Below are 21,241 nucleotides of genomic sequence, written 5' to 3'. Positions count from 1 at the left end.
ACTTCACTCATTGGAATTCTGACACTGCTGCTACACTGGGTTGATTTTCCGAGGAATGCAATCTCACGCAGATCACCACTCCTGCTGATCATTTTTACAAAGCAAAAGAACTTGACATTTGGGATCAGAAAGTCTTCTCAGGGTTCCCTTCAAAATATGGAGCCATATTTATTTCTAGTTGGTGCTGCTACTGAGCCTCAGAAAAGTTCTTTCTAGTGCTGAACTGTTAGTGGAGAGTAAATCTTGCCTCCTTTTCAGAAGCAATATTCCAAAATATAAAGTCCAGAATCACAGGCAGACCCTTTGACAGTTGCAGTGAAATGTTAGATAAGTAAATTAAGTGACGTTAGGGTGTTGGCAGGGTAAGATACCAGCTCTGTAGGGTACCAGGTTTATAGAGTTCCAGAGAAGTAGAATGCCAACTGCGGGTGGGGAACTAAGATTCTGTTGTCAGATGCTTGTTTTGTCTGGTGCCAGTCAGGGAACAGGTAAGGTGCCAGGGTAAAATGGCAGCCGAGTAAGGAGCGGTATGCCAAATAAGGATGGGTCGTGTACCAGTTACATTGGGAGCAGGTTAGGTAGCTGTCAAGTGCAAAGTGGGGCAGGGGGGCCAATAGGTAAGTCAAGGAGGTGCGGGTGGGGATGGCAAGTGTTCATCTCAGGTAGTTTAGAAAACACATCTAGCTCCCAAAATCTACTCAAAGTGTTTTAAAAATTCACTCTTGAGATGTAGGCGTTGCTGGCTGGGCCAGCATTTATCCCTAGTTGCTTTTGAGAAGGTGGTGGTGAGCTGCCTTCTTGAATCGCTGCAGTCCACCTGCTGTAGGTCGATCCACAATGCCCTCAGAAGGAAATTCCAGGATTTTGGCACAGTGACAGAGAAGGAACAACGATACTTTCCTGATGAAGGGCTGTTGCCCGAAACATTGATTTTTCCTGCTCCTCGGATGATGCCTGACCCGCTGTGCTTTTCCAGCACCACTCTAATCTTGATCCATTTCCCCATCAGGATGGTGAGTGGCTTGGAGGGGAACTTGAAGGTGATGATGTTCCCACATGTCTCCTGCCTTTGCCTTTTGAGCTGGAGGTGGTCATGGGTTTGGAGAGTACTGTCTGAGGAACCTTGGTGAATTTCTGCAGTGTAACTTGAATCTACTGCCACCACTGCACATCAGTCGTGGAGGTAGTGGAAGTTTTGGATGTGGTATTAATCAGATAGGTTGTGTTGTCCTGGATAGTGTGAGTATTGTTGGAGCTGCCCTGATCCAGGCAAGTGGGGAGTATTCCATCACACTCCTGACTCGATTTGATTGATTTATTGACACGTGTACTTAACTACAGTGAAACTACAGTGAAACTCTGTTTCTGAGCAGTACAGGCAGGTCATAGTAAGCAAGGACTAGACAGAGGCATGCAATTTACACTGCACAGGGTAAATCAACATTAGCATGATCAGCATTATTTGAAGTTAAAGAGATCCATTCATCAGTCTAATAATGGCAGGGAAGAAGCTGTTCTTAAACCTGTTGGTATGTGTATTCAAGCTTCTGTATCTCCTGCCTGATGAAAGAGGTTGTAGGAGAGCTTTGCAAGGGTGTGATGGGTCTTTAATAATGTTGGCAGCCTTTCCGCAGCAACAGGCTATATAAATGGAGCTCATAAGTATGGCTTCCATGATGGTCTGGACTGTATACGCCACTTTCTGTAGTTTCTTACAGTTCTGGGCAGATCAGTTGCCGTACCAGTCTGTTATGCACCCAGACAGTATGCTTTCAATGGTGCATCTTAAAATTTGGTGATGGACTTTGTAGACATGTCAAACTTCCTGTGCTGTCTGAGGAAGAAGAAGCATTGTTGTGCCTTCTTGCCCATTACATCTACGTGAGAGGTTCAGGACAGATTGTTGGTTATCGTCACTCCTAACAACTTGGTACCCTGAACCCTGGCAAACTCAGCTCCATCAATGTAAATGGGGGCATGTTCTCCTTTTTTTCTGAAGCCAATGATCAGTTCTTTAGTTTTGCCAATAAAGCTTGTGCCTTGCAGATGATGGGCAAGATTTGGGGACACAGGAGGTGAGTTATTCGCAGCGGTATTCCTATTCAATCAATCAATGTTCCCATGCTCTGGCTTGGCTCCCTGGATCCATTCAATCCATCCAGGGATCCAATACCCTTTCCACAGCTGCTGAACCCAATTCTATAGCCCAAATCTGACAAACACTCTCCTATGCCCCTGCTGGATTTCATAACACCCATCTATTTATCCGAAGCATTCATCACTTATTTAGGTCTCTTGCCACTTTGCACTCCTTGAAATTCTACCACCTATTGAGCTGGTACCCTACATACCGGAAACACTTGCACCCCACCTAGCTGGTACTGTACTCAACTGTAAGCCTACCCTCCTGATACTCTGACCTTTTACTGACCTTTTGTGCTTTTTGACAGTAAAAGTGGGTGCTAGGCTCCTTGAATTTCAGAGCTGAAAATGTGTTGCTGGAAAAGCGCAGCAGGTCAGGCAGCATCCAAGGAGCAGGAGAATCGACATTTCGGGCATGAGCCCTTCTTCAGGAAGGATTCCTGAAGAAGGGCTCATGCCCGAAACGTCGATTCTCCTGCTCCTTGGATGCTGCCTGACCTGCTGTGCTTTTCCAGCAACACATTTTCAGCTCTGATCTCCAGCATCTGCAGACCTCACTTTCTCCTCCTTGAATTTCAGAATCCAACAGCTCACTGCTGCAGGAATAATTCTCAATGTGAAGGTGGGACTTTGTCTCCAGACAGACTGTGCCATGGTCACTCTTACCAATACTGTCATGGACAGATGCATCTGCAGCTGGTGGAATGGTGAGGATGAGGTCAAGCCTTTCTCTCTTGTTCCCTCACCACTTGCCACAGAACTCCCTCTTACAGCCCAGTGCTACAAGAGAACTGACAAGATGGAGACATGACTCCACATTTCTGAGGAAATCCTGGGCAGCATCTCCTCTCAGAAGTGTGGAGCTCCCACCCTTCATGAAAAAAAAAAGGTGATGGTGGTGTCAATCTGTGTGAAAAACTGCCAGACCTTTGACATTCTGGCCCTGAAAACACATGTTCCAATGCATTATATTGGACTTGAAACATTAACTCTTGTTTTTCTCTCTCCACAAATACTTCTTGATTTGATTTTAATTTGATTTATTATTGTCACATGCACCTAAGTAGAGTGAAATTTTTTTGTTTTGTGCGCAGCACAGGCAGGTCATACCATACAAAGTGCATTGGGGTAATAGAACAGAGCAAGGATTACAATACTAGAGCTGCAGGGTAAGTGCATGACATCTGCAATCAACATTAAATTTAAAATTTGAAAGGTCCATTCAGGAGTCTAACAACAGCAGGGAAGAAACTGCTGCTAGTGCTGCGAAGTTTCTCCAGCACTTGCTGAAAATAAATTGGTTCCTTTCTAAGAATGAGCAGTATTCCTGAATCTCTGGTCAAACAAGTTGTAAATTCCCAACTACTTAGATGCTGGATTAGTTTTCATAGATCATGGAATCCCTACAGTGTGGAAACAGGCCTTTCAGCCCAACAAGTCCACACTGACCCTCCGAAGTGTAACCCACCCAGACCATTTTGGAATCAAATATGCTGATTGTTCCTGATCCTGTCTGAGTTTATAATCAAGACTATGTGGGGTTCTGGATAATCTGGCAGGGATATAATGTTGAGATCTTGTATTTTCACTTTACAGACTATGTTTATAATGTGTTTCATTGAATTTACCTTATCTTTTAGAACTCAGCAGTGCGTTCCCATTATGAGGGCCTTGAGAGTGTTCTTTTTGAAGGCTGGTCCTGAAAAATTAATCTTTTATTTTAATTTTCTTAAGCAATCAGGCTCTATAGAGCTTGCAACAAATCAATGAGCGCCAAATGCAGCAATTTGGTTATGTTTGAGCATTTCTGCTGTGTCCTGTCTCTTTCATTTACCTTGTTGAAGGATCCAATGTGTGTGAACAGGATGAGCGATTGAGAATGTGATCTACATTCATCCAGTGACTCAATCTTGTGATATCTCACATCTCGATTTCAAACAGAAACATATTTGTCTATTGCACTGTAATATTTCAGTATGAATCGCTGAATGGAGAAGGAATCTGGTCAGAAATACTCATTAGGTTCTCCATGGATCAGAAGACTGAGGGGTTACTTTTGTATCTAATTGAACTAAAGTTTTATTTGACCTGTGCTGTGGTGTGGTTCACAGGACATTTGCTCTTGTGGTTAGGATTGGAGACTGTACTGGGGGCAGTGGGGAAATTGGCTGCAGCTTTTCTCCATTGAAAGACCGTGCAGGTTTACAACTGAACCAGCCCAGGTTCTCCTCTCCTCAAGACCCACCTTCAGCCCATTACAAAGTACCCTCAGATATTGGTGCTTATAAAGTGAGCATTGATTGGAGGGAGGGCTCAGCATTTGGAGGTAACAGTGATATAAAATTTCAAAATTGATGAGCATTCATTCTGTTATTTTACAGGTAGATCCCAGCACTGAACTGTATTGGATTATTTCGCTATCTGATGGCTGTCGGATAGCCCTGCTATGGAAGTACGGGGGCACCTATCTGGACACAGATATAATATCAATCAAACCTCTGCTGTTCCACAACTTCCTCTGTGCAGAATTAGGAAATTATGCGAATAATGCAGCTTTGGGATTTAACCGTTCTCATTCCTTCATAGAGAGTTGCTTATGGGATTTTGTTGAGAACTACAATGGAGCAGTTTGGGGCCAACAGGGTCCAGAACTGATGACCCGAATGCTGAAGAAATGGTGTGAAACTGATAATCTCCACAACGTCCTCAACAAAGAATGCAAAGGCATTAAGTATTTGTCCAACAACTGGTTCTACCCTGTTCCATACCCTGATTGGAAAAAATACTTTGAAAAAGATACATGGAAAGGGAATGCTGATGAGATTGAAAAGAAATTCTCAGAGACAATTGGGGTACATTTCTGGAATTCACTGAGTCGTCGTCATAAATTTCAAATCAAAGGAAGTCGATCTCTAATAGAATATTTCTTTAATAAATACTGTCCAAGTACATATGAAACTCTCCCAAAATGATGAATAAGCCTCCAGAGGTTGTAGTGGAGCTGGTACAATTACAACATTTAAAAGGCATCTGGATGGGTACACGATTAGGAAGGGATATGGGCCAAGTGCTGGCAAATAGGACTAGATTATCTGGTTGGCATGGATGAGTTGGTTCAAAGGGTCTGTTTCCATGCTATACATCTCCATTACTCTATTACTTTTTTTTGAGTGAAGATTTGCAATATTGCATTGAATGTTAATCAGAATCACTGTTAATCAAACCAATCATGGGTCTCACTTGGCCCCAAACCTATTTGTATCTTTCCCTGTATCTTGCTGCTTTCTGTGAGGCTGCTGGATCACAGTAAGGAATGGGTTTCTGTGTATCTTGTTGTCTCAGAGGAAAGTGGGAGAGATGTAGAGGGAGAAACCGGGGCTGGGGGAAGACAGATGATTTTTGCCTTTTTAACATCATATAATTCTTAAACAATTTGGAGGAGAAAGTGAGGTCTGCAGATGCTGGAGATCAAAGTTGAAACTTTATTGCTGGAACAGCACAGCAGGTCAGGCAGCATCCAGGGAACAGGAGATTCGACGTTTCGGGCACAGGCCCTTCTTCAGGAATGAGGGGCCTGTGCCCGAAACGTCGAATCTCCTGTTCCCTGGATGCTGCCTGACCTGCTGTGCTGTTCCAGCAATAAAGTTTCAACCTTAAACAATTTGGAGACTATTATGATCAAAATAATGTTCAAGGTGTGCAACCCTTTTTCACAGACTGTTTTGTGTTATATCATAGCGAATGCTGTACATTTTTAAGAGAGTTACATGACATCAACAATCAGTGATGTTTCAGTATAAGGCCTTCAGTCACTCTCCCTGCACAATGGAGTCAGTGTGGTCAGTTGGTTATGTGTGTTTAATGTACAGTGACATCAGTAAGGACAGAGGCCAGAATCTGTGTTTATGTCGGTGATATTGTAGCCTTGAAAATAATGTTGTAAAAGAATTACAGATGTCTAATTCAAGAAGAACATGAATATCAATGGTTTATCTTGGGTGGACTAAAATACAGTATAATCATACAGCACATAAACAGACCCTTTGATCCAACCAGTCCAAACTAAAATAGCCCCACCCACCTGCTCCTGACCCATATCCCTCCAAACCTTTCCTATTCATGGACTTACCTTAGTGCCTTTCAAATGTTGTAACCATGCCCACATCCACCACTTCCTTAGGAAGTTCATTCCACAAGCAAACTACCCACTGCATTAAAAAAAACTCACCCCTAGTGTCTTTTTTTGAATACTTCTCCTCTCACTTTTAAAAAATGCGCCCCGGTTTTGAAATCCTCCAGTAGTAAAGCACTTCTATTCTGAGTGGGAAGTTCTGAAGCTGAGTCAAAACATTAAGTCTGATTCTATCTCCATGAATGCTGCCAGACTTGCTGAGCTCCTCCAGCATTTCTGATTTCTCGTTCAGATTTCCAGCGTCTGCATTATTTCGCTTTTATCAATCCCATCCCTGTTCCCTTCTCCCACCCTATACAAACAATCTGATTTGACACAAACTTTAATGGCTGCACTGAGATATGTTAACAATACAATTTTGAGTCACTGCCACCTTCTGTAACCTCAGCCTCTTAATTCAAATTTGCTGGAATCTGTTTAACTGCTGACTCATTTTTCATCAATACCAATCCCTGTGTTGCAAACATTACGTAATTTAAATGATTGAATGATTAACTTTCTCCAGCACAGAAACACACAAATATCATTGGGATAAGACCATATACAGTATAAAGAATGACTGTGAGTTTTAATACTGACAGATCATAGAATTCCCACAGTGTGGAAATAGGCCATTCGGCCCAACAAATCCCCACTGACCCTCCAGACAGCATCCCACTCAGACCTATCTCTGTACATTTCTCATAGCTAATGCACCTAACCTGCACATCCCTGAACATTATGGGCAATTAAGTGTGGCCAATCCACTTAAACTGCATGTCTTTGGACTGTGGGAAGAAACTGGAGCCGCAGCAGAAACCCACGTAGACACAGTGAGAACATACAAACTCCACACAGGCAGTCATCTGAGGCTGGAATCAAACCCGGGTCCCTGACACTGTGAGGCAGCCGTGCAAAACACTGAGACACTGTGCCACCTGTTCTGCAGCTACATCATCTTCACAGTTATTTTGTATGAATTATCACACATTTTAACAAAAAAAACCCAAAAAAAACCTTCATTGTCATTCCTGTCATGAGTATTTACAGAACCTTGATCACGTAATTTGTGAGAATAATCTACTCAAAGTCTATGATAACATTCAAAGTTTGGGTGAAGATTTGTAGCTCGGGTGCTCGTTGTTGTGGTTCTGTTCGCCGAGCTGGAAGTTTTTGTTGCAAATGTTTCGTCCCCTGTCTAGGTGACATCCTCAGTGCTTGGGAGCCTCCTGTGAAGCGCTTCTGTGGTGTTTCCTCCGGCATTTATAGTGGCCTGTCCCTGCCGCTTCCGGTTGTCAGTTTCAGCTGTCCACTATAGTGGCCGGTATATTGGGTCCTGGTCGATGTGTTTGTTGATGGAGTTTGTGGATGAGTGCCATGCTTCTAGGAATTCCCTGGCTGTTCTTTGTTTGACTTGCCCTATAATGGTAGTGTTGTCCCAGTCGAATTCATGTTGCTTGTTGTCTGCGTGTGTGGCTACTAAGGATAGCTGATCGTGGCGTTTCGTGGCTAGTTGATGTTCATGGATGCGGATCGTTAGCTGTCTTCCTGTTTGTCCTATATAGTGTTTTGTGCAGTCCTTGCATGGGATTTTGTACACTACATTAGTTTTGCTCATGCTGGATATCGGGTCCTTCGTTCTGGTGAGTTGTTGTCTGAGGGTGGCTGTTGGTTTGTGTGCTGTTGTAAGTCCTAGTGGTCTATGATAACATGACCATCATCCTCAGGTACAATATTATGAATGGCATATCTGTACTGCAGCAGTCTTTACTGTTGGAAGGGTGCCTTATCTGGGTAAGGTTACTAGGCTGTACATGTACAGAGTACAATACATTCCAAAATCTCTGAGATATTTAGTTCTGATGCTGACATTATCTATTTACTGAAACTTTGTCTCTCACCTGTATTGAGATTGTCTTCAAAATATGCTCGATGGAAATATTGACTGGTACAATTGATAAAAGTGTGATTTTTGACTATTTTATAAAGTAAAGATCTTCAACACCTTTCAGATATTCAACTGCAGTGAAATAAGGGAAAGCTTTGCTTTGTTGATTTGGATTTCCTACAGTGTGGAAACAGGCCCTTCGGCCCAACCAGTCCACACTGACCCTCCAAAGAGTAACCCATCCAGACCCATTTCCCTCCGACTAATCCACCTAACACTATGGACAATTTAGCATGGCCTTTTCACCTAACCTGCACATCTTTGGACTGTGGGAGGAAACTGGAGCACCCGGAGGAAACCCACGCAGACATGGGGAGAACGTGCAAACTCCACACAGACAGTCACCCGAGGCTGGAATCAAACCTGGGACCCTGGTGCTGTGAGGCAGCAATGCTAACCACTGAGCCACCATGCCACCTATTAACTTTGCTGTTTATTGATTAATTAGATAATATTTTGGGTGCATCTAGTGATGTAATTAATTGACCTTGCAGATTCAGTTTTTGTATTTAAACTAAAGGTGTCTTTCACTTTGCGGAATTGAGCTTGTTGTTCAGCTGTGGTTACAATTAGAATATAAAGACCCCACAAGCTGGGGAGGATCTGCCCAACAGCTTGAGCCCCAGCTACCAGTCTCCAGCTAGTATCCAAGTGAGTTGCAGCTACGAATCACATTGTGTAAACTTGCTGTACATCACTTGGATCCTCTGTGAGGGAGTTCTATCTGTCTGTCATCATTACTGAGATGGGAGCAGCTGTATTTATGTTCATGCTGTAGTTTTCTTTCATTCTGTTCAAATTTCACATCAGATTGAAACTTGATACCTCTGTTAGAAACCAACACACAATCACGGTGCATTCCTCAGTTTCTGTTGTGTTGTACTGACATTGTTTCATTGGTGGTGGTCGATTGAATGGGGCCAGATTTTGTGGGGAAAAAAATGTAGAGAGTTTTAGTCTCACGGCCCCGGGAAGTGCTGCAGGAAGAAGGTATTTATTTTTCAAATTGTGACAACGCATGATCATTTCTCTGTTCCATGCTTGAAGATGAGTGCACTTTCTTTGAACGGTTCTGGAAGCTTCTTTGTCAGGTCAGTACTGCAATGTCACACACTCACTGCCCATCTCTGATGTGAACTTTTTTATTAACTCATTCATGGGATGAGGGCGTCACTCATTAGGCCAGCATTCATTTACCAATTCCTAATTGTCGAGAGGGCACAACCTCATTGCTGTGGGTCTGGAGTCACCTGTGTGCCAGTTAAGGATGACACATTTGCTTCCCTAAAGGACATGAGTGAACCAAATAGGATCTTCTGACAATTGACAGTGGTTTCATGGTAACTATTAGATCCTTAATTCCACATTCTTTACTGAACTAATATTCCACCATCTGCCATGGTGTTTTGTCAAACCATTTCCAATGAAATGGCTCCTGCTAATTCAGAGTTGCCTATCTTGCGCCTTCTGACCATTGGGAAGGGTTGGCCACATTTGATTCCGTCTAAATCCAGCTCATATCCTGAAGCCACTTTTTCTCACAGGCATCCTTTCTCTGATGTATCATATTCTTTGATTCTCATTCGACTGTGGAATATCGGATCTGGAAAAGTGCCATTAGGAAGGGAAAGTGCCATCTTTCTTTCTCTTGCCTTGTTAAGTTGTTCCGGTCCCATCCCAGAGGACACAATGGATTAAATTTTCCTGGCCCCGTGGAGATCAATTTGATGGTAAGGGCTGGGAAATGGGTAGGATATCCAGTTGGAACTCTTCTTCAATCCCATCTCGAGTGACCTTCGTGGGACAGGTGACCATTAGAAGTCATGACCCAATCCCCAAAGGACAGGCAGTGGAGGCAATTAAACATCCAGGCAAGGGCCACATTTGTCCCTTTTGACCATCACATATTTCTCCAACAAGCTGGGGATTAAACCAACCACTGACCCATATCTTACACTCCCTTTCTCTCTCAAGACTCGGCCTCTCATTGTACTTCTGCCCTGAACTGATTCACACAGGAAAGGAGCTGTAAACTGGTGTCTGTGTGCTAACGATGACTTTTGGACTGTGGGTAACAGATTATGTTAAAAGGAAAACAGACCAAGCAGGCTTTTGTTTTGTTCAGGAAGTCAGGCCTCGAAAGTAATTGCAAAGATTTTAGCACTGGGGAAGAGCATTACATTTAAAAATAGTGGAAGTCAGTTACTAATGAGATCTGGAAATGCTCATGGAGGAGATGGACAGTCTGCCAGGGAGTGGTCAGAGTTTGAATTGGGTTTTGGAATATGTTTATGTGTGAAAAGAGAATCTGGCTGTTGAAGTTACAGCATGAAGGTTTGAAAGCTCCCCACCTAAACCACCATGAGCAGCCCTTGAAACCTCAGAGAGTAGCAAACTAAGCTATAAGTTTCACTGTTGTTACCTGAGTGAACGGTAAAAGTGGCCCCAATTGATGTTTCCAGAAAATTAAAAGAAACTGCTGTCTATGCTTGTGGAACAATGCATCGTGAAAACCACTAAAGTAACCTGTCCTTTATTTATCCCTTAACTGTTTCTGTTTGTCTTTTGTATGTCTGGGCATAAAAGTAAAGGGTTTTGAGTTTAAAGCATAGACTAATTAGATTGCTTTGTTGTTTAAGTTTAGTTTGCTAAAGTTACTATATTGATTATAAATTGATAAATATTTGGCTTTATATACAAACAGAGTTTGCACTGATTAGTTGCAGAGTCTGTGACTGGTTGTGAGAAACGAAGCTCACTCACTTCAATAATTTCAGTCCGAGACGAGATCTGAATCAGTAGTGTCATTTATTTCGCTCTTGCAAGAGGGGTGTGGTGTCCACTGTCCACAAGGCAGGGACACACACACACACTGAATTCAACTCGTACACAACATTTATGTAATTTGGTTCCTATTTTTCATCCCATTGCTCCTCCCCCGTTTACATCTTCCACTTCTCTAAGACCGGCGCCCATTACTCTTGTTTATCTCTTGCCTTATTCGGCCTTGTCTGTGACAAAATGCTTATTTCTGGCTTCACAATGCCGTTTGACCACATCCTACTGTGGCCCATTGTTAGGTATATCCTCCCTTACTTGTTATGACCTTATGACCTCATGACCTCTTGATTGTGGTTTGTTCTTGTTTTTACAGAAGCAGGAAACGGATGCTTATAACTATTGTTTGTACAGGCATATCTAGCTTAACCCCCTCCCCTCACAGCACCTTATCTATTTGTCTGTAACATCTACCATTGTTTGCAGGCACATTTCATTCTTACATTCACATTTTAGCTAACACAAAAACAATTATATATTTCCTTCACATAGTTTTCATTCTTGTTGACTCAGCTCTTGGCTGAAACAATTACACACTGGTGTGAGTGCATTTACCTTGCATAAGTAATTATGATTGCAGAAGTAACATCACTTTACATATATCCCACATGGTGATCTTCAAGTCTGCTTAGGAGCCACTCTTAGCCTCTTTGAAGATTTTAATTTTGCTGTGTTGCAATAGAGGTGGAAAGGCTGATTTGGTTTGGCTGTCTCTCTCCGTGTTTTAACAAGGGACAGTTAATCTTTGATCCTCCATCAACCTGCTTTAAGATCTCAAAGATTTCCTGGAATCCTGTCTCTCAGTGGAATCCCACAGTCATCGTGCTCCCAAACACTTCATCTCTGGTTAGTGACTGTCGGGATTTATGGAATGTGGGGTTCCATGCTGATAATGCTGCCTGTATAGACAGCAACTTTATATCTGATTGTGAAAATGGGATTTGAAAGTCACTTTGATCTGATTGTTTGTAAGATCAATTTATGAAAATATATTTGAAGGATGGATATATTTCTATATGTTTATTTATGTTTAAACATTCTCAGGTTATTTCTGCTTTCTGGTGGAGAATGAGGTACTTTCCTTTAAATTGATGTGAAAGTTTTAGATTCCTGTCTTGTATACTTTGATCAATTGATGAATACATGATAATGGATCTACTTTTAAATGGCTGCAGTATCACTATATTCTTGACTATGTTAGTATATGCATAGAGTATAAATCTCTGCTGAAGACTTTGACACAATAAATTGGTTTGGAAAGGGTTGAGTTTGCTGATTTTATTCATCACTGCACTGGATTATTCTATTTGTCTCTGTCAAAAGTGTGGTGCTGGAAAAGCACAGCCGGTCAGGCAGCATCCAAGGAGCAGGAGAGTCGATGTTTCAAGCATAAGGTCTTCATCAGAAATGTAGTGTGGGGGGCTGGGGCAAGAGGGCTGAGAGACAAATGGGAAGGGGGTGGGGCTGGGGGGGTAGCTAGGAATGTGATAGGTGGATGAAGGTGGGGGGGGTGATGGTGATAGCTCGGAGCGGAAGGTGGAGCGGATAGGTGGGAAGGAAGATGGAAAGGTAGGAGAGATCAAGAGGGTGCTGCCGAGTTGGAGGGTTGGATCTGGGATAAGGTGGGGGGGGCGGGGGGGGGGGGGGCAGGGGAGATGAGGAAACTGGTGAAATCAACATTGATTCAGTGTGGTTGGAAGGTCCCAAAGCAGATGATGAGGCGTTCTTCCTCCAGGCATTGGGTGGCTAGGATTTGGCGGTGAAGGAGGCCCAGCACTTGCATGTCCTTGGTGGAGGGGGAGTTGAAGTGCTCAGCCACAGGGCGGTGGGGTTGTTTAGTGTGTGAGTACCGGAGATGGTCTCTGAAATGTTCCACAAGTTGGCAACCTGTTTCCCCAATATAGAGGAGACCACATCGAGAGCAACGGACACAGTTGATGAGGTGGGTGGGTGTGCAGGAAAATTTCTGCCAGATGTGGAGGAATCCTTTGGGGCCTTGGATGGAGGCGGTGGGGGGAGGGAAGATGTGGATACAGGTTTTACACCTCTTGCAGCGGCAAGGCAAGGTATCAGGTGTGGAGGTGGTTTCATTGGGGACTTGGAGCTAACAAGGGAGTCGCGGAGGGAATGGTCTCTGGGAACACTGAAAGGGGTGGAGAGGGAAATATATCTCTGATGGTGGGATCTGACTGTAGGTGGTGGAAATGGTGGAGGATGATGCGTTGTAACCGGAGATTGGTTTGGTGGAAGTTGAGGAAGTTGTTGTGGTTGGAGAGGTGGAGTTCAAGGGCAGAGGTGCAGGATGTGCAGGAGATGTGTTGGAGGGCAGTGTTTACTACGTGGGAGAGGAAATTACAGTCCTTGAAGGAAGAGGCCACTGGGATGTTCTGGAGTGGAATTGGTCCTCGTGGGAGTAGATGCGACAGTGGCAGAGGAATTGGGAGTAAGGGATAGTGTTTTTACATGAGGAGAGTTAGAGGAGGTGTAGTTCAGGTAGCTGTGGGAGTCGGGTTTGAAGCAAATGTCCGTGTTGAGTTGGTCGCCGGAGATGGAGAGGTCCAGGAAGGGGGGAGGTGTCCGATATGGTCCAAGTGAACTTGAGGCCAGGGTGGAAGGTGCTCGTGAAGTTGATGAATAATTCAACCTCCTCGTGGGAGCACGAGGTGGCTCCAATGGAGTCATCGATGTAGGGGAGGAAAAGATGGGGAGTGGTGCCGGTGTAACTGCGGAAGATGGACTGTCCAACACAGAGACAGACACAGCTGAGGCCAATGAGGGAGCCCATGGCTACCCTTTGGTCTGGAGGAAGTGGGAGGACTTGAAGGAGAAATTGTTGAGGGTGAAGAGCAGTTCAGCCAATCAAATGAGTGCGTCAGTGGAGGGGTACTGGTTGGGTTGGTGGGAGAATAAGAAACGAGGGCTTGGTCATATAGAATGGATGATAATAGGGACTGGATGTCCATGGTGAAGATGAGGTACTGGGGATCGGGAAACCAAAAGTCACGGAGGATGTGGTGGTATCCTGAATGTATGAGGGGAGATCCTGGACAAAGAGGGACAGGACAGCTTCAAGGTATGAGGAAATAGGTTCGTGGGGCAGGAGCAGTTGGAGACGAAAGGTTGACTGGTGCATTTTGGGTAAGAGGTAGAACCAGGCAGTGCGGGGTTTAGGGACCATGAAGTTGGAAGTTGTGGATGTGAGATCCCCTGAGATGATGAGGTTGTGGATGGCCTGGGAGATGATAGTTTGGTGATGGGAGGTGAGGTCATGGTCAAGGGGGCAGTACGTGGAAGTGTCCACGAGTTGGCACCTGGCTTCACGGTGTAGAGGTCAAAATACCATTCTACTCCCCCCCCCCCACACCATTTCCACTGGTTTGATAGTGAGGTTGAGGTTGGAGCAGAGGGAGTGTAGGTTTGCGCATTGTGAGGGTGAGAGTTTGGAATGGTTGAGAGGGGTGGACAGGTTGAGGGGGTCAATGTCACAGTGGCAGTTGAAGATGATTGATTGAAGGCGGGTAACAGACCAGCACGTGAGTGTCCAAATGGATGGAGTGTGTTGGAGATGGGCGTAGGGGTGCTCGGAGGGTGGGTGGGAGTCCTAATGGAAAAAGTAAACATAAAGGCGGAGGCAGCGAAAGAAAAATTTGGTGTCACGACACGTGTTGAATTTGTTGATCTGGGAACATAGTGGAATGAAGGTGAGGCCTTTACTGAGAACTGATCATTCATCCTCAGTGAGGGGGAGATCTGGGAGGATGGTAAAAACACGGCAGGGCTAGTAGCTAGGACCTGGTGTGGGACAGGAGTTGGGAGTGGGGGGGGGGGGGGAGATTGCCTCTGGAGTGGGTGTGGTCATGGTATCATGGGTGACATCACCAAAGGAAGTGAGGCACATTAAAGTGTTGTAAAGTACCAGTACTAAACTCAATAATTCTTTTTCGATGGTAGAGTATTTTCTGTGATGGGTGTTGAGTTTCTTTGAAAAGTAGCCAATTGGACAGTGTTTCCCGAATTTGAACTTGGCAGGTGCTAGTTACAATTGGCAGCAGCAGCTTCAGCAGATCAGGACTCTGATGCAATCATAACCTGAGTCATTCCATTACATCATCATCTTCCTGTAGCTGTACAGCTCCAACTTCATTACCGCGAGCATCAATTTCAACTATGACTACTTTCAAAAAAATTTGGTGTAGCTAAAACTGGTGCGGTGATTAATGTTGCTTTAAAGTTCTCAAATGCTCCTGGCATTGTTCTGTCCACTGAAATGTTGTGTTCCTCTTTATCAGTGCCATTACACTGCAACGAGCTTCTGATAGAATCCATTTAGTCCCAAACATCGAAGCACCTCTTTCTTTGAGGATGGTCGTGGAAAGTCCTCGATGGCCTTCATCTTGGCATTCCTTGGGGTCAACCGTCCATGATCAATATTATGTCCCAAGAAAATCACCTCTGCCTTCACAAATTCTGTTTTCTTTAAGTTTATTACCAGTTTTGCTTCAGTTAATCATTCAAAGAACTTTGCCAACTGTACCACATGATCTTTCCATGACTCACAAAAGATGACTACATCATCCAGGTAAACTGTAAATTTGTTAATCCAGCCACAACTCTGTTCATGAGTCTTTGGAATGTGGCTGGTGCATTCTTCACTCCAAAAGGCATCACCTTGAATTGATATAGCCAATTTGGGGTCACACTCAGTGGGACTGATCACCGTCTCCCGGAACTGGTCACACTCAGTGGGACTAGTCACTGTCTCCCAGAACTGGTCACACTCAGTGGGACTGGTCACCGTCTCCCGGAACTGGTCACACTCAGTGGGACTGGTCACCGTCTCCCGGAACTGGTCACACTCAGTGGGACTGATCACCATCTGCCGGAACTGGTCACACTCAGTGGGACTGGTCACCGTCTCCCGGAACTGGTCACTCTCAGTGGGACTGGTCACCGTCTCCCGGAACTGGTCACTCTCAGTGGGACTGGTCACCGTCTCCCGGAACTGGTCACTCTCAGTGGGACTGATCACCGTCTCCCGGAACTGGTCACTCTCTGTGGGACTGATCACCGTCTCCCGGAACTGGTCACTCTCTGTGGGACTGATCACCGTCTCCCGGAACTGGTCACTCTCAATGGGACTAGTCATGTGTCTGAAAGGGAACAGAAACCTATATTGCCAGTCATCCACCTTGACAGTGTCTCCATTCTCTCCCCCTTTCGCTGTGGGATATATTGTCCTCTTCTGGTGATATTGCTCCTTGGGGGTAACAAACCATGTGCGAAGTCATCGTGGTTTTTACACTGTTCACCATCAACAGGACATTCTGGTCAGTGTGTGTAAAGACTGCTCGAGAGAGAGCACTACTTGGACAAGTCACGTCTCTGTTCGGGGGAAACTGTTGCTGTTGCTCTGTGTGTGGCTTCCTGGCAAATGTGTATTGGACAGTGTTTCCCGAATTTGAACTTGGCAGGTGCTAGTTACAATTGGCAGCAGCAGCTTCAGCAGCTCAGGACTCTGATGCAATCATAACCTGAGTCACTCCAGTAGCTCTGATGTTATCTTCACTTGGAAGTTGCAGGCATGAATGACGGAAGGGAACATCTGTGCCAACAATAAACAGGGGAAGGCCCAAAGGAACATAGGAGCAGAAGAGAGACTCCCGTATAAAAATATTTGTAGACAGATTCTCTACAATATGGAGAATGGGCACTGAGTGACAGGATGCAGTCTGTATTTGGAGAACCACACAAAGGAGACCTAACAGAGTTAGTGCTGCAGCTTCCCAACAAAATGAGCACTCAGGCTGCTGAGCCAGCAGCTGTAGTTTATTTGACAGTCTCACAGTCTTTCCCCACCAGCACGAGTTTACTCAGACATCGCATATGTCTGCAACAGTTTATCTGAATTGCTGCCACCGGGGGGAAGCTAGAGGATTCCTCTCAGCAGACGGAAAATCTTCACCATCTGCACCCCTGCTCCAATTAACTGTGCAACCTGCCCAAGGCCATGAGTATGGCAGCATTAAAGTTTGGGTCGATCATAGAAGTTTCCTAATTAGGAAGAGAAGGCCAGATGAATTGGCCAAGCCAGGCATCCATGGGGGAGAACTGCCTGTCCTGAAACATATAGATGCCATTTTTATGAGCCAAACCAAAGTCTAGCATCTTACACAGGCTCAGAGTCGTGATACCAATTTAAAGCAAATACAGGAGGGAACACACTCCACTTCCTAAAGTAAATGAAAGAACAAACTAACCATCAAATACAGCCTTGTCCTTAAAGATGGCCAGTACTTGGTACCGATCCAAGACTGTAACCATGCTGTTTATCAATGCCGTGATGTCTCGAATCCCCTTCAGGGAATAGAAGCCACTCCACAGACAATTAAGGGATTGTGTTGTTGTCTAAAAATGAGCAAAGACACCAAACATTATGTCAAAAAATGCATTATCTGCATGCCCAGAACAATCTCATTAGTATGCCAACAAAGGAGAATTAAAGCAAATTTATATTAGGTCTAGCAACAGGATTGTGGACTGACGCCAAGAGGATGATATCAGCCCCTGATCATGCTGTAATGGGGGATAGAAATACCTCTTGATCATTTTCGATAAGTGAATAGAAGCTTTCCCAACCTAGACTATCATTGCTCAAATTACAGTGGACCTTTTAATTTGTTTTATTCACTTGTGGGACATGGGCGTCACTGACTGGGTGGGCATTTATTGCTCACACCTAGTTGCCCTTGAGAAGGTGGTAGTGAGCTGCCTTCTTGAACCACTGGAGGCCATGTGCTGTAGGTAGACCCACAATGCCCGTAAGGGAAGGAATTTCAGGATTTTGACCCAATGACAGTGAAGGAGAAGCGATAAATTTCCAATCTGGGTGGTGAATGGCTTGGAGGGGAACATGCAGCTAGTTGTGTTATCATATATCTGCTGCTCTTGTCCAACTACTTGGACATAGCTGTGGGTTTAGAAGGCGCTGTCTGAGGACCTTTGGTGAATTTCTGCAGTGCATCTTGTAGATAGTACACACTATTGCGACTGAGCTTTAGTGGTGGAAGTGATTGTGGATAATGTCTCGACCTAGTGGGCTGCTTTGCTCTGGATGGTGTCAAGCTTCTTGAGTGTTTTTGGAGCTGCACTCATCCAGGGCAAGTGGGAAATATTCCATCACACTCCTGTCTTGTGCCTTGTAGATGACAGACAGACTTTAGGGAGTCAGGAGAGGAGTTACTCACCACAGCATTCCTAGCCTCTAACCATTGATCAATGAGCATGGGTAAACTGTTTGTTGGTATGTGCTTACGGGTGTAAATACTGTGTAGGTGTTAATGGATATACATATAAATTAAGACTGTAATAGGTACTACCTCAATGTCTTTCAGAAATCGAGCAACATACAGCTCTTCTTGTTATCTTCTACTTTGTGTTCAAGTGACCAGTCGAACCAGGAGAGAATGTGGCTACACGTGGTCCTCTCCTGCCACAGTGGCCCAGTGTGATGATGGTATTCCCTGGGTCCATCCAGACCACACAGTAATGTATGGGTGTAACAATCAACAAGTGGCAAACAGGAGAGTCAACAGGAGCTCAGGGCATTATTATATAAGTCTCAAACTGACAGGTGACTGGTGGGGATTCTCCACCAATGGGTGCACTGAACTGGGATGTTTGGCCTTTGGTCCAGAGGATGGATTGGAGCTAGGTCAAAGATGCCCAGGAAAGCTCATGAATAATATACAGTTAGTACATGAAACAGGAATGAATTAAGTGCACCCATCTGCACTTGTACAAGAACTACCCCAAGACTGCAAAATGGGCTGGTTTTAAAATGCACAGGCAAAATCCTGTGTTGCAACAGCTACTATAAACTGGTGCCTGTGGCATTAGACATATCCAGAACTGAGTGGCTAGAGTGATGCACACCCCAACTGTACCCACATTTAACACAGATTACTGGGATGGGTAATGGGAATTGAAATGAGTAAGGCCAGACCCTGTCCAACCAGGTTCAGGAAAAGAGACATAATTAACATTATGGCAACAGCTTACAGAGCAGGAGCGTCCACAGTCAATGCCTTTGATTTGACTAATTTGGACAATAAACTGAGGATTTCAACCCAACAAGTCAAATAGGCCTTGGACAAAAACCAACCAGACGATTGGCAAGATGCCAAGGGGGAATTAAAGGAGAATCAAATGAGCTAACATCTGGTGACAGTGCTAGATGGGCATGCCAGAACAGTAAATGTAATCATCCAAGGAAAAACAGATGATAACAATAGACAGCAGAATAGGACCCAGTGCAGCATTATGGCTAGTGGATGATCGAACAGTTGAGGTGGAAGCTGCAGTCTAAGTAAGGACAGGCTCCCTCTTGGATCAGTGACGAGCAGATAGAGCACTTGTTCCACAAGAAGAGACACCACAATGTTTCGCAATGTCAATTACAGCAACTGTCCAAGATCTGGTTTTACAATGACTGCAAAGAAACTCCTCAGGCAATCACCATGCTTCGAGATATTCCAATCTTAAAGCCGGATAAAATAGGTTAAAAGTCTTTGAAGTTGAAAGAATCATCATTATCCAAGAGAATATGATGGCACTGTACCTATACATTGTTGAAAAATGGGAAAGGTTGTTAGGTACCATTCTGGATAAATGTCAACAAATCAAACAAGTAATTATGTGATTTGGAGACGCCAGTGTTGGACTGGAGTATACAAAGTTAAAAATCACACAACAGCAGGTTATAGTCCAACAGGTTTAATTGAAAGCACTAGCTTTCGGAGCACCACTCCTTCATCATGTGGTTGTGATTATGTGCATCTATTCAGCATATTCAAATAAACTTGCCATGTGTGATTTTTGGACAAACACCAATTTAAACTGTACCATAGAAATCCAGAACCCAGACACTGACATTACTGAGCAGCATACAGGGGGCAGGGGTAAAAAAAACTGCATTCCAACTTCTATAAAACATTCCCAATATGGAAACTGCACCTGTGACATCCACAACACCACTTTCTGCATTAGGGCCTACACACCAGCCAGGAAAGACTGAATTGAACTCACAGATATTGACAGAAGTGAGATATTTGCTAGTGTCAGTGACAAGCTCTGACAGATTTTAGGAGATGATTTGGAAAAATAAAAGACTGGTATTGAACCCTGACCAAAAAAATTACAACAGGCCTGGACATAATTGGCTAACGCTTACTTTACTATGGTGCAACAGACAGAACTAATACAAAAAGATATTAAAGGAACCAAAGTCACCAATTGGTGGGATGAGTTTTGGAATTGGGGCAAAAGGTGCCTACATTCACTTTTGGGGTCACCTCTATCACACCTTGCTGTATTATTCATTCTATTTCCTCTCATGTTTTCACTGACTTAGCGATTAAAGTTTTCACGTGGGAATGGGAACTGACTGTGTTCCTGAATGTAGAAACGATGCTGAGCAGACATAAGCAGTAAGCCCTGCTCTACCAACATTAGCTACTGGAATTTATTGGGTATAAGATCCTAAATAACTTGTGAATAATTTGATCACCATGTATATACTAATTTGTACAAGGTTTAGATTAGATTACTTACAGATTAGATTACTTACAGTGTGGAAACAGGCCCTTCGGCCCAACAAGTCCACACCGACCCACTACCCACCCATTCCCCTACATTTACCCCTTTACCCAACACTATGGGCAATTTAGCATGGTCAATTCACCTGACCTGCACATCTTTGGATTGCGGGAGGAAACCAGAGCACCTGGAGAAAACCCACACAGACACGGGGAGAATATGCAAATTCCACTCTGACAGTCGCCCCAGGATGGAATTAAACCCAGGTCCCTGGCTCTGGTGCTGTGAATAGTGAGTTGAGAGGAAAGATCATCACCACCTCAGGGAATCTTGGAACGGGGAAGAAATTCCGGATTTGTCAGTGACATCCACATCCCGGGAATTAGCATAAACATTGGATTGTGCCGTTTCTGACACAGAACCCTCCAAACGCAAGAGAAGAATCCTGGATTCCTTCTCTGGAAGTGTAGCTCATTAATCACATCTTTATAAACAAAGGTGTCCTCACACAGGGTCAGAGATCGACTCTGCTGGATAGTAAAGAAAAT

General features: G+C 44.2%; 2 protein-coding genes across 2 annotated transcripts in view; one reads left to right on the top strand and one right to left on the bottom strand.

Annotated features, from left to right (window-relative positions):
- Positions 1–5,114, top strand: part of LOC122556267 (lactosylceramide 4-alpha-galactosyltransferase-like) — a 34,418-nt gene extending 29,304 nt beyond the window's left edge. Inside the window, exon 3 of the mRNA XM_043702894.2 lies at positions 4,524–5,114. Coding sequence (XP_043558829.2) covers positions 4,524–5,114 — 591 coding nt within the window. The remainder of the gene's footprint in view (positions 1–4,523) is intronic.
- Positions 5,115–5,441: 327 nt separating this feature from the next.
- Positions 5,442–18,432, bottom strand: LOC148148374 (uncharacterized). The gene is made up of 2 exons (XM_087993906.1): positions 5,795–18,432; positions 5,442–5,565 (listed from the first exon to the last, which is right to left on the bottom strand). Exon 1 carries the CDS (start codon positions 16,243–16,245, stop codon positions 15,607–15,609), a length of 639 nt encoding a protein of 212 aa, XP_087850032.1. The 5' UTR covers positions 16,246–18,432; the 3' UTR covers positions 5,442–5,565; positions 5,795–15,606.
- Between the last annotated feature and the right edge of the window lie 2,809 nt (positions 18,433–21,241).

The sequence above is a fragment of the Chiloscyllium plagiosum genome, unplaced genomic scaffold (assembly GCF_037043375.1).
Source record: "Chiloscyllium plagiosum isolate Xiang-an unplaced genomic scaffold, Cpla_swu_hap1 HiC_scaffold_13, whole genome shotgun sequence".
NCBI lineage: Eukaryota > Metazoa > Chordata > Chondrichthyes > Orectolobiformes > Hemiscylliidae > Chiloscyllium > Chiloscyllium plagiosum.
This window is presented reverse-complemented; position numbering and strand designations above follow the sequence as displayed.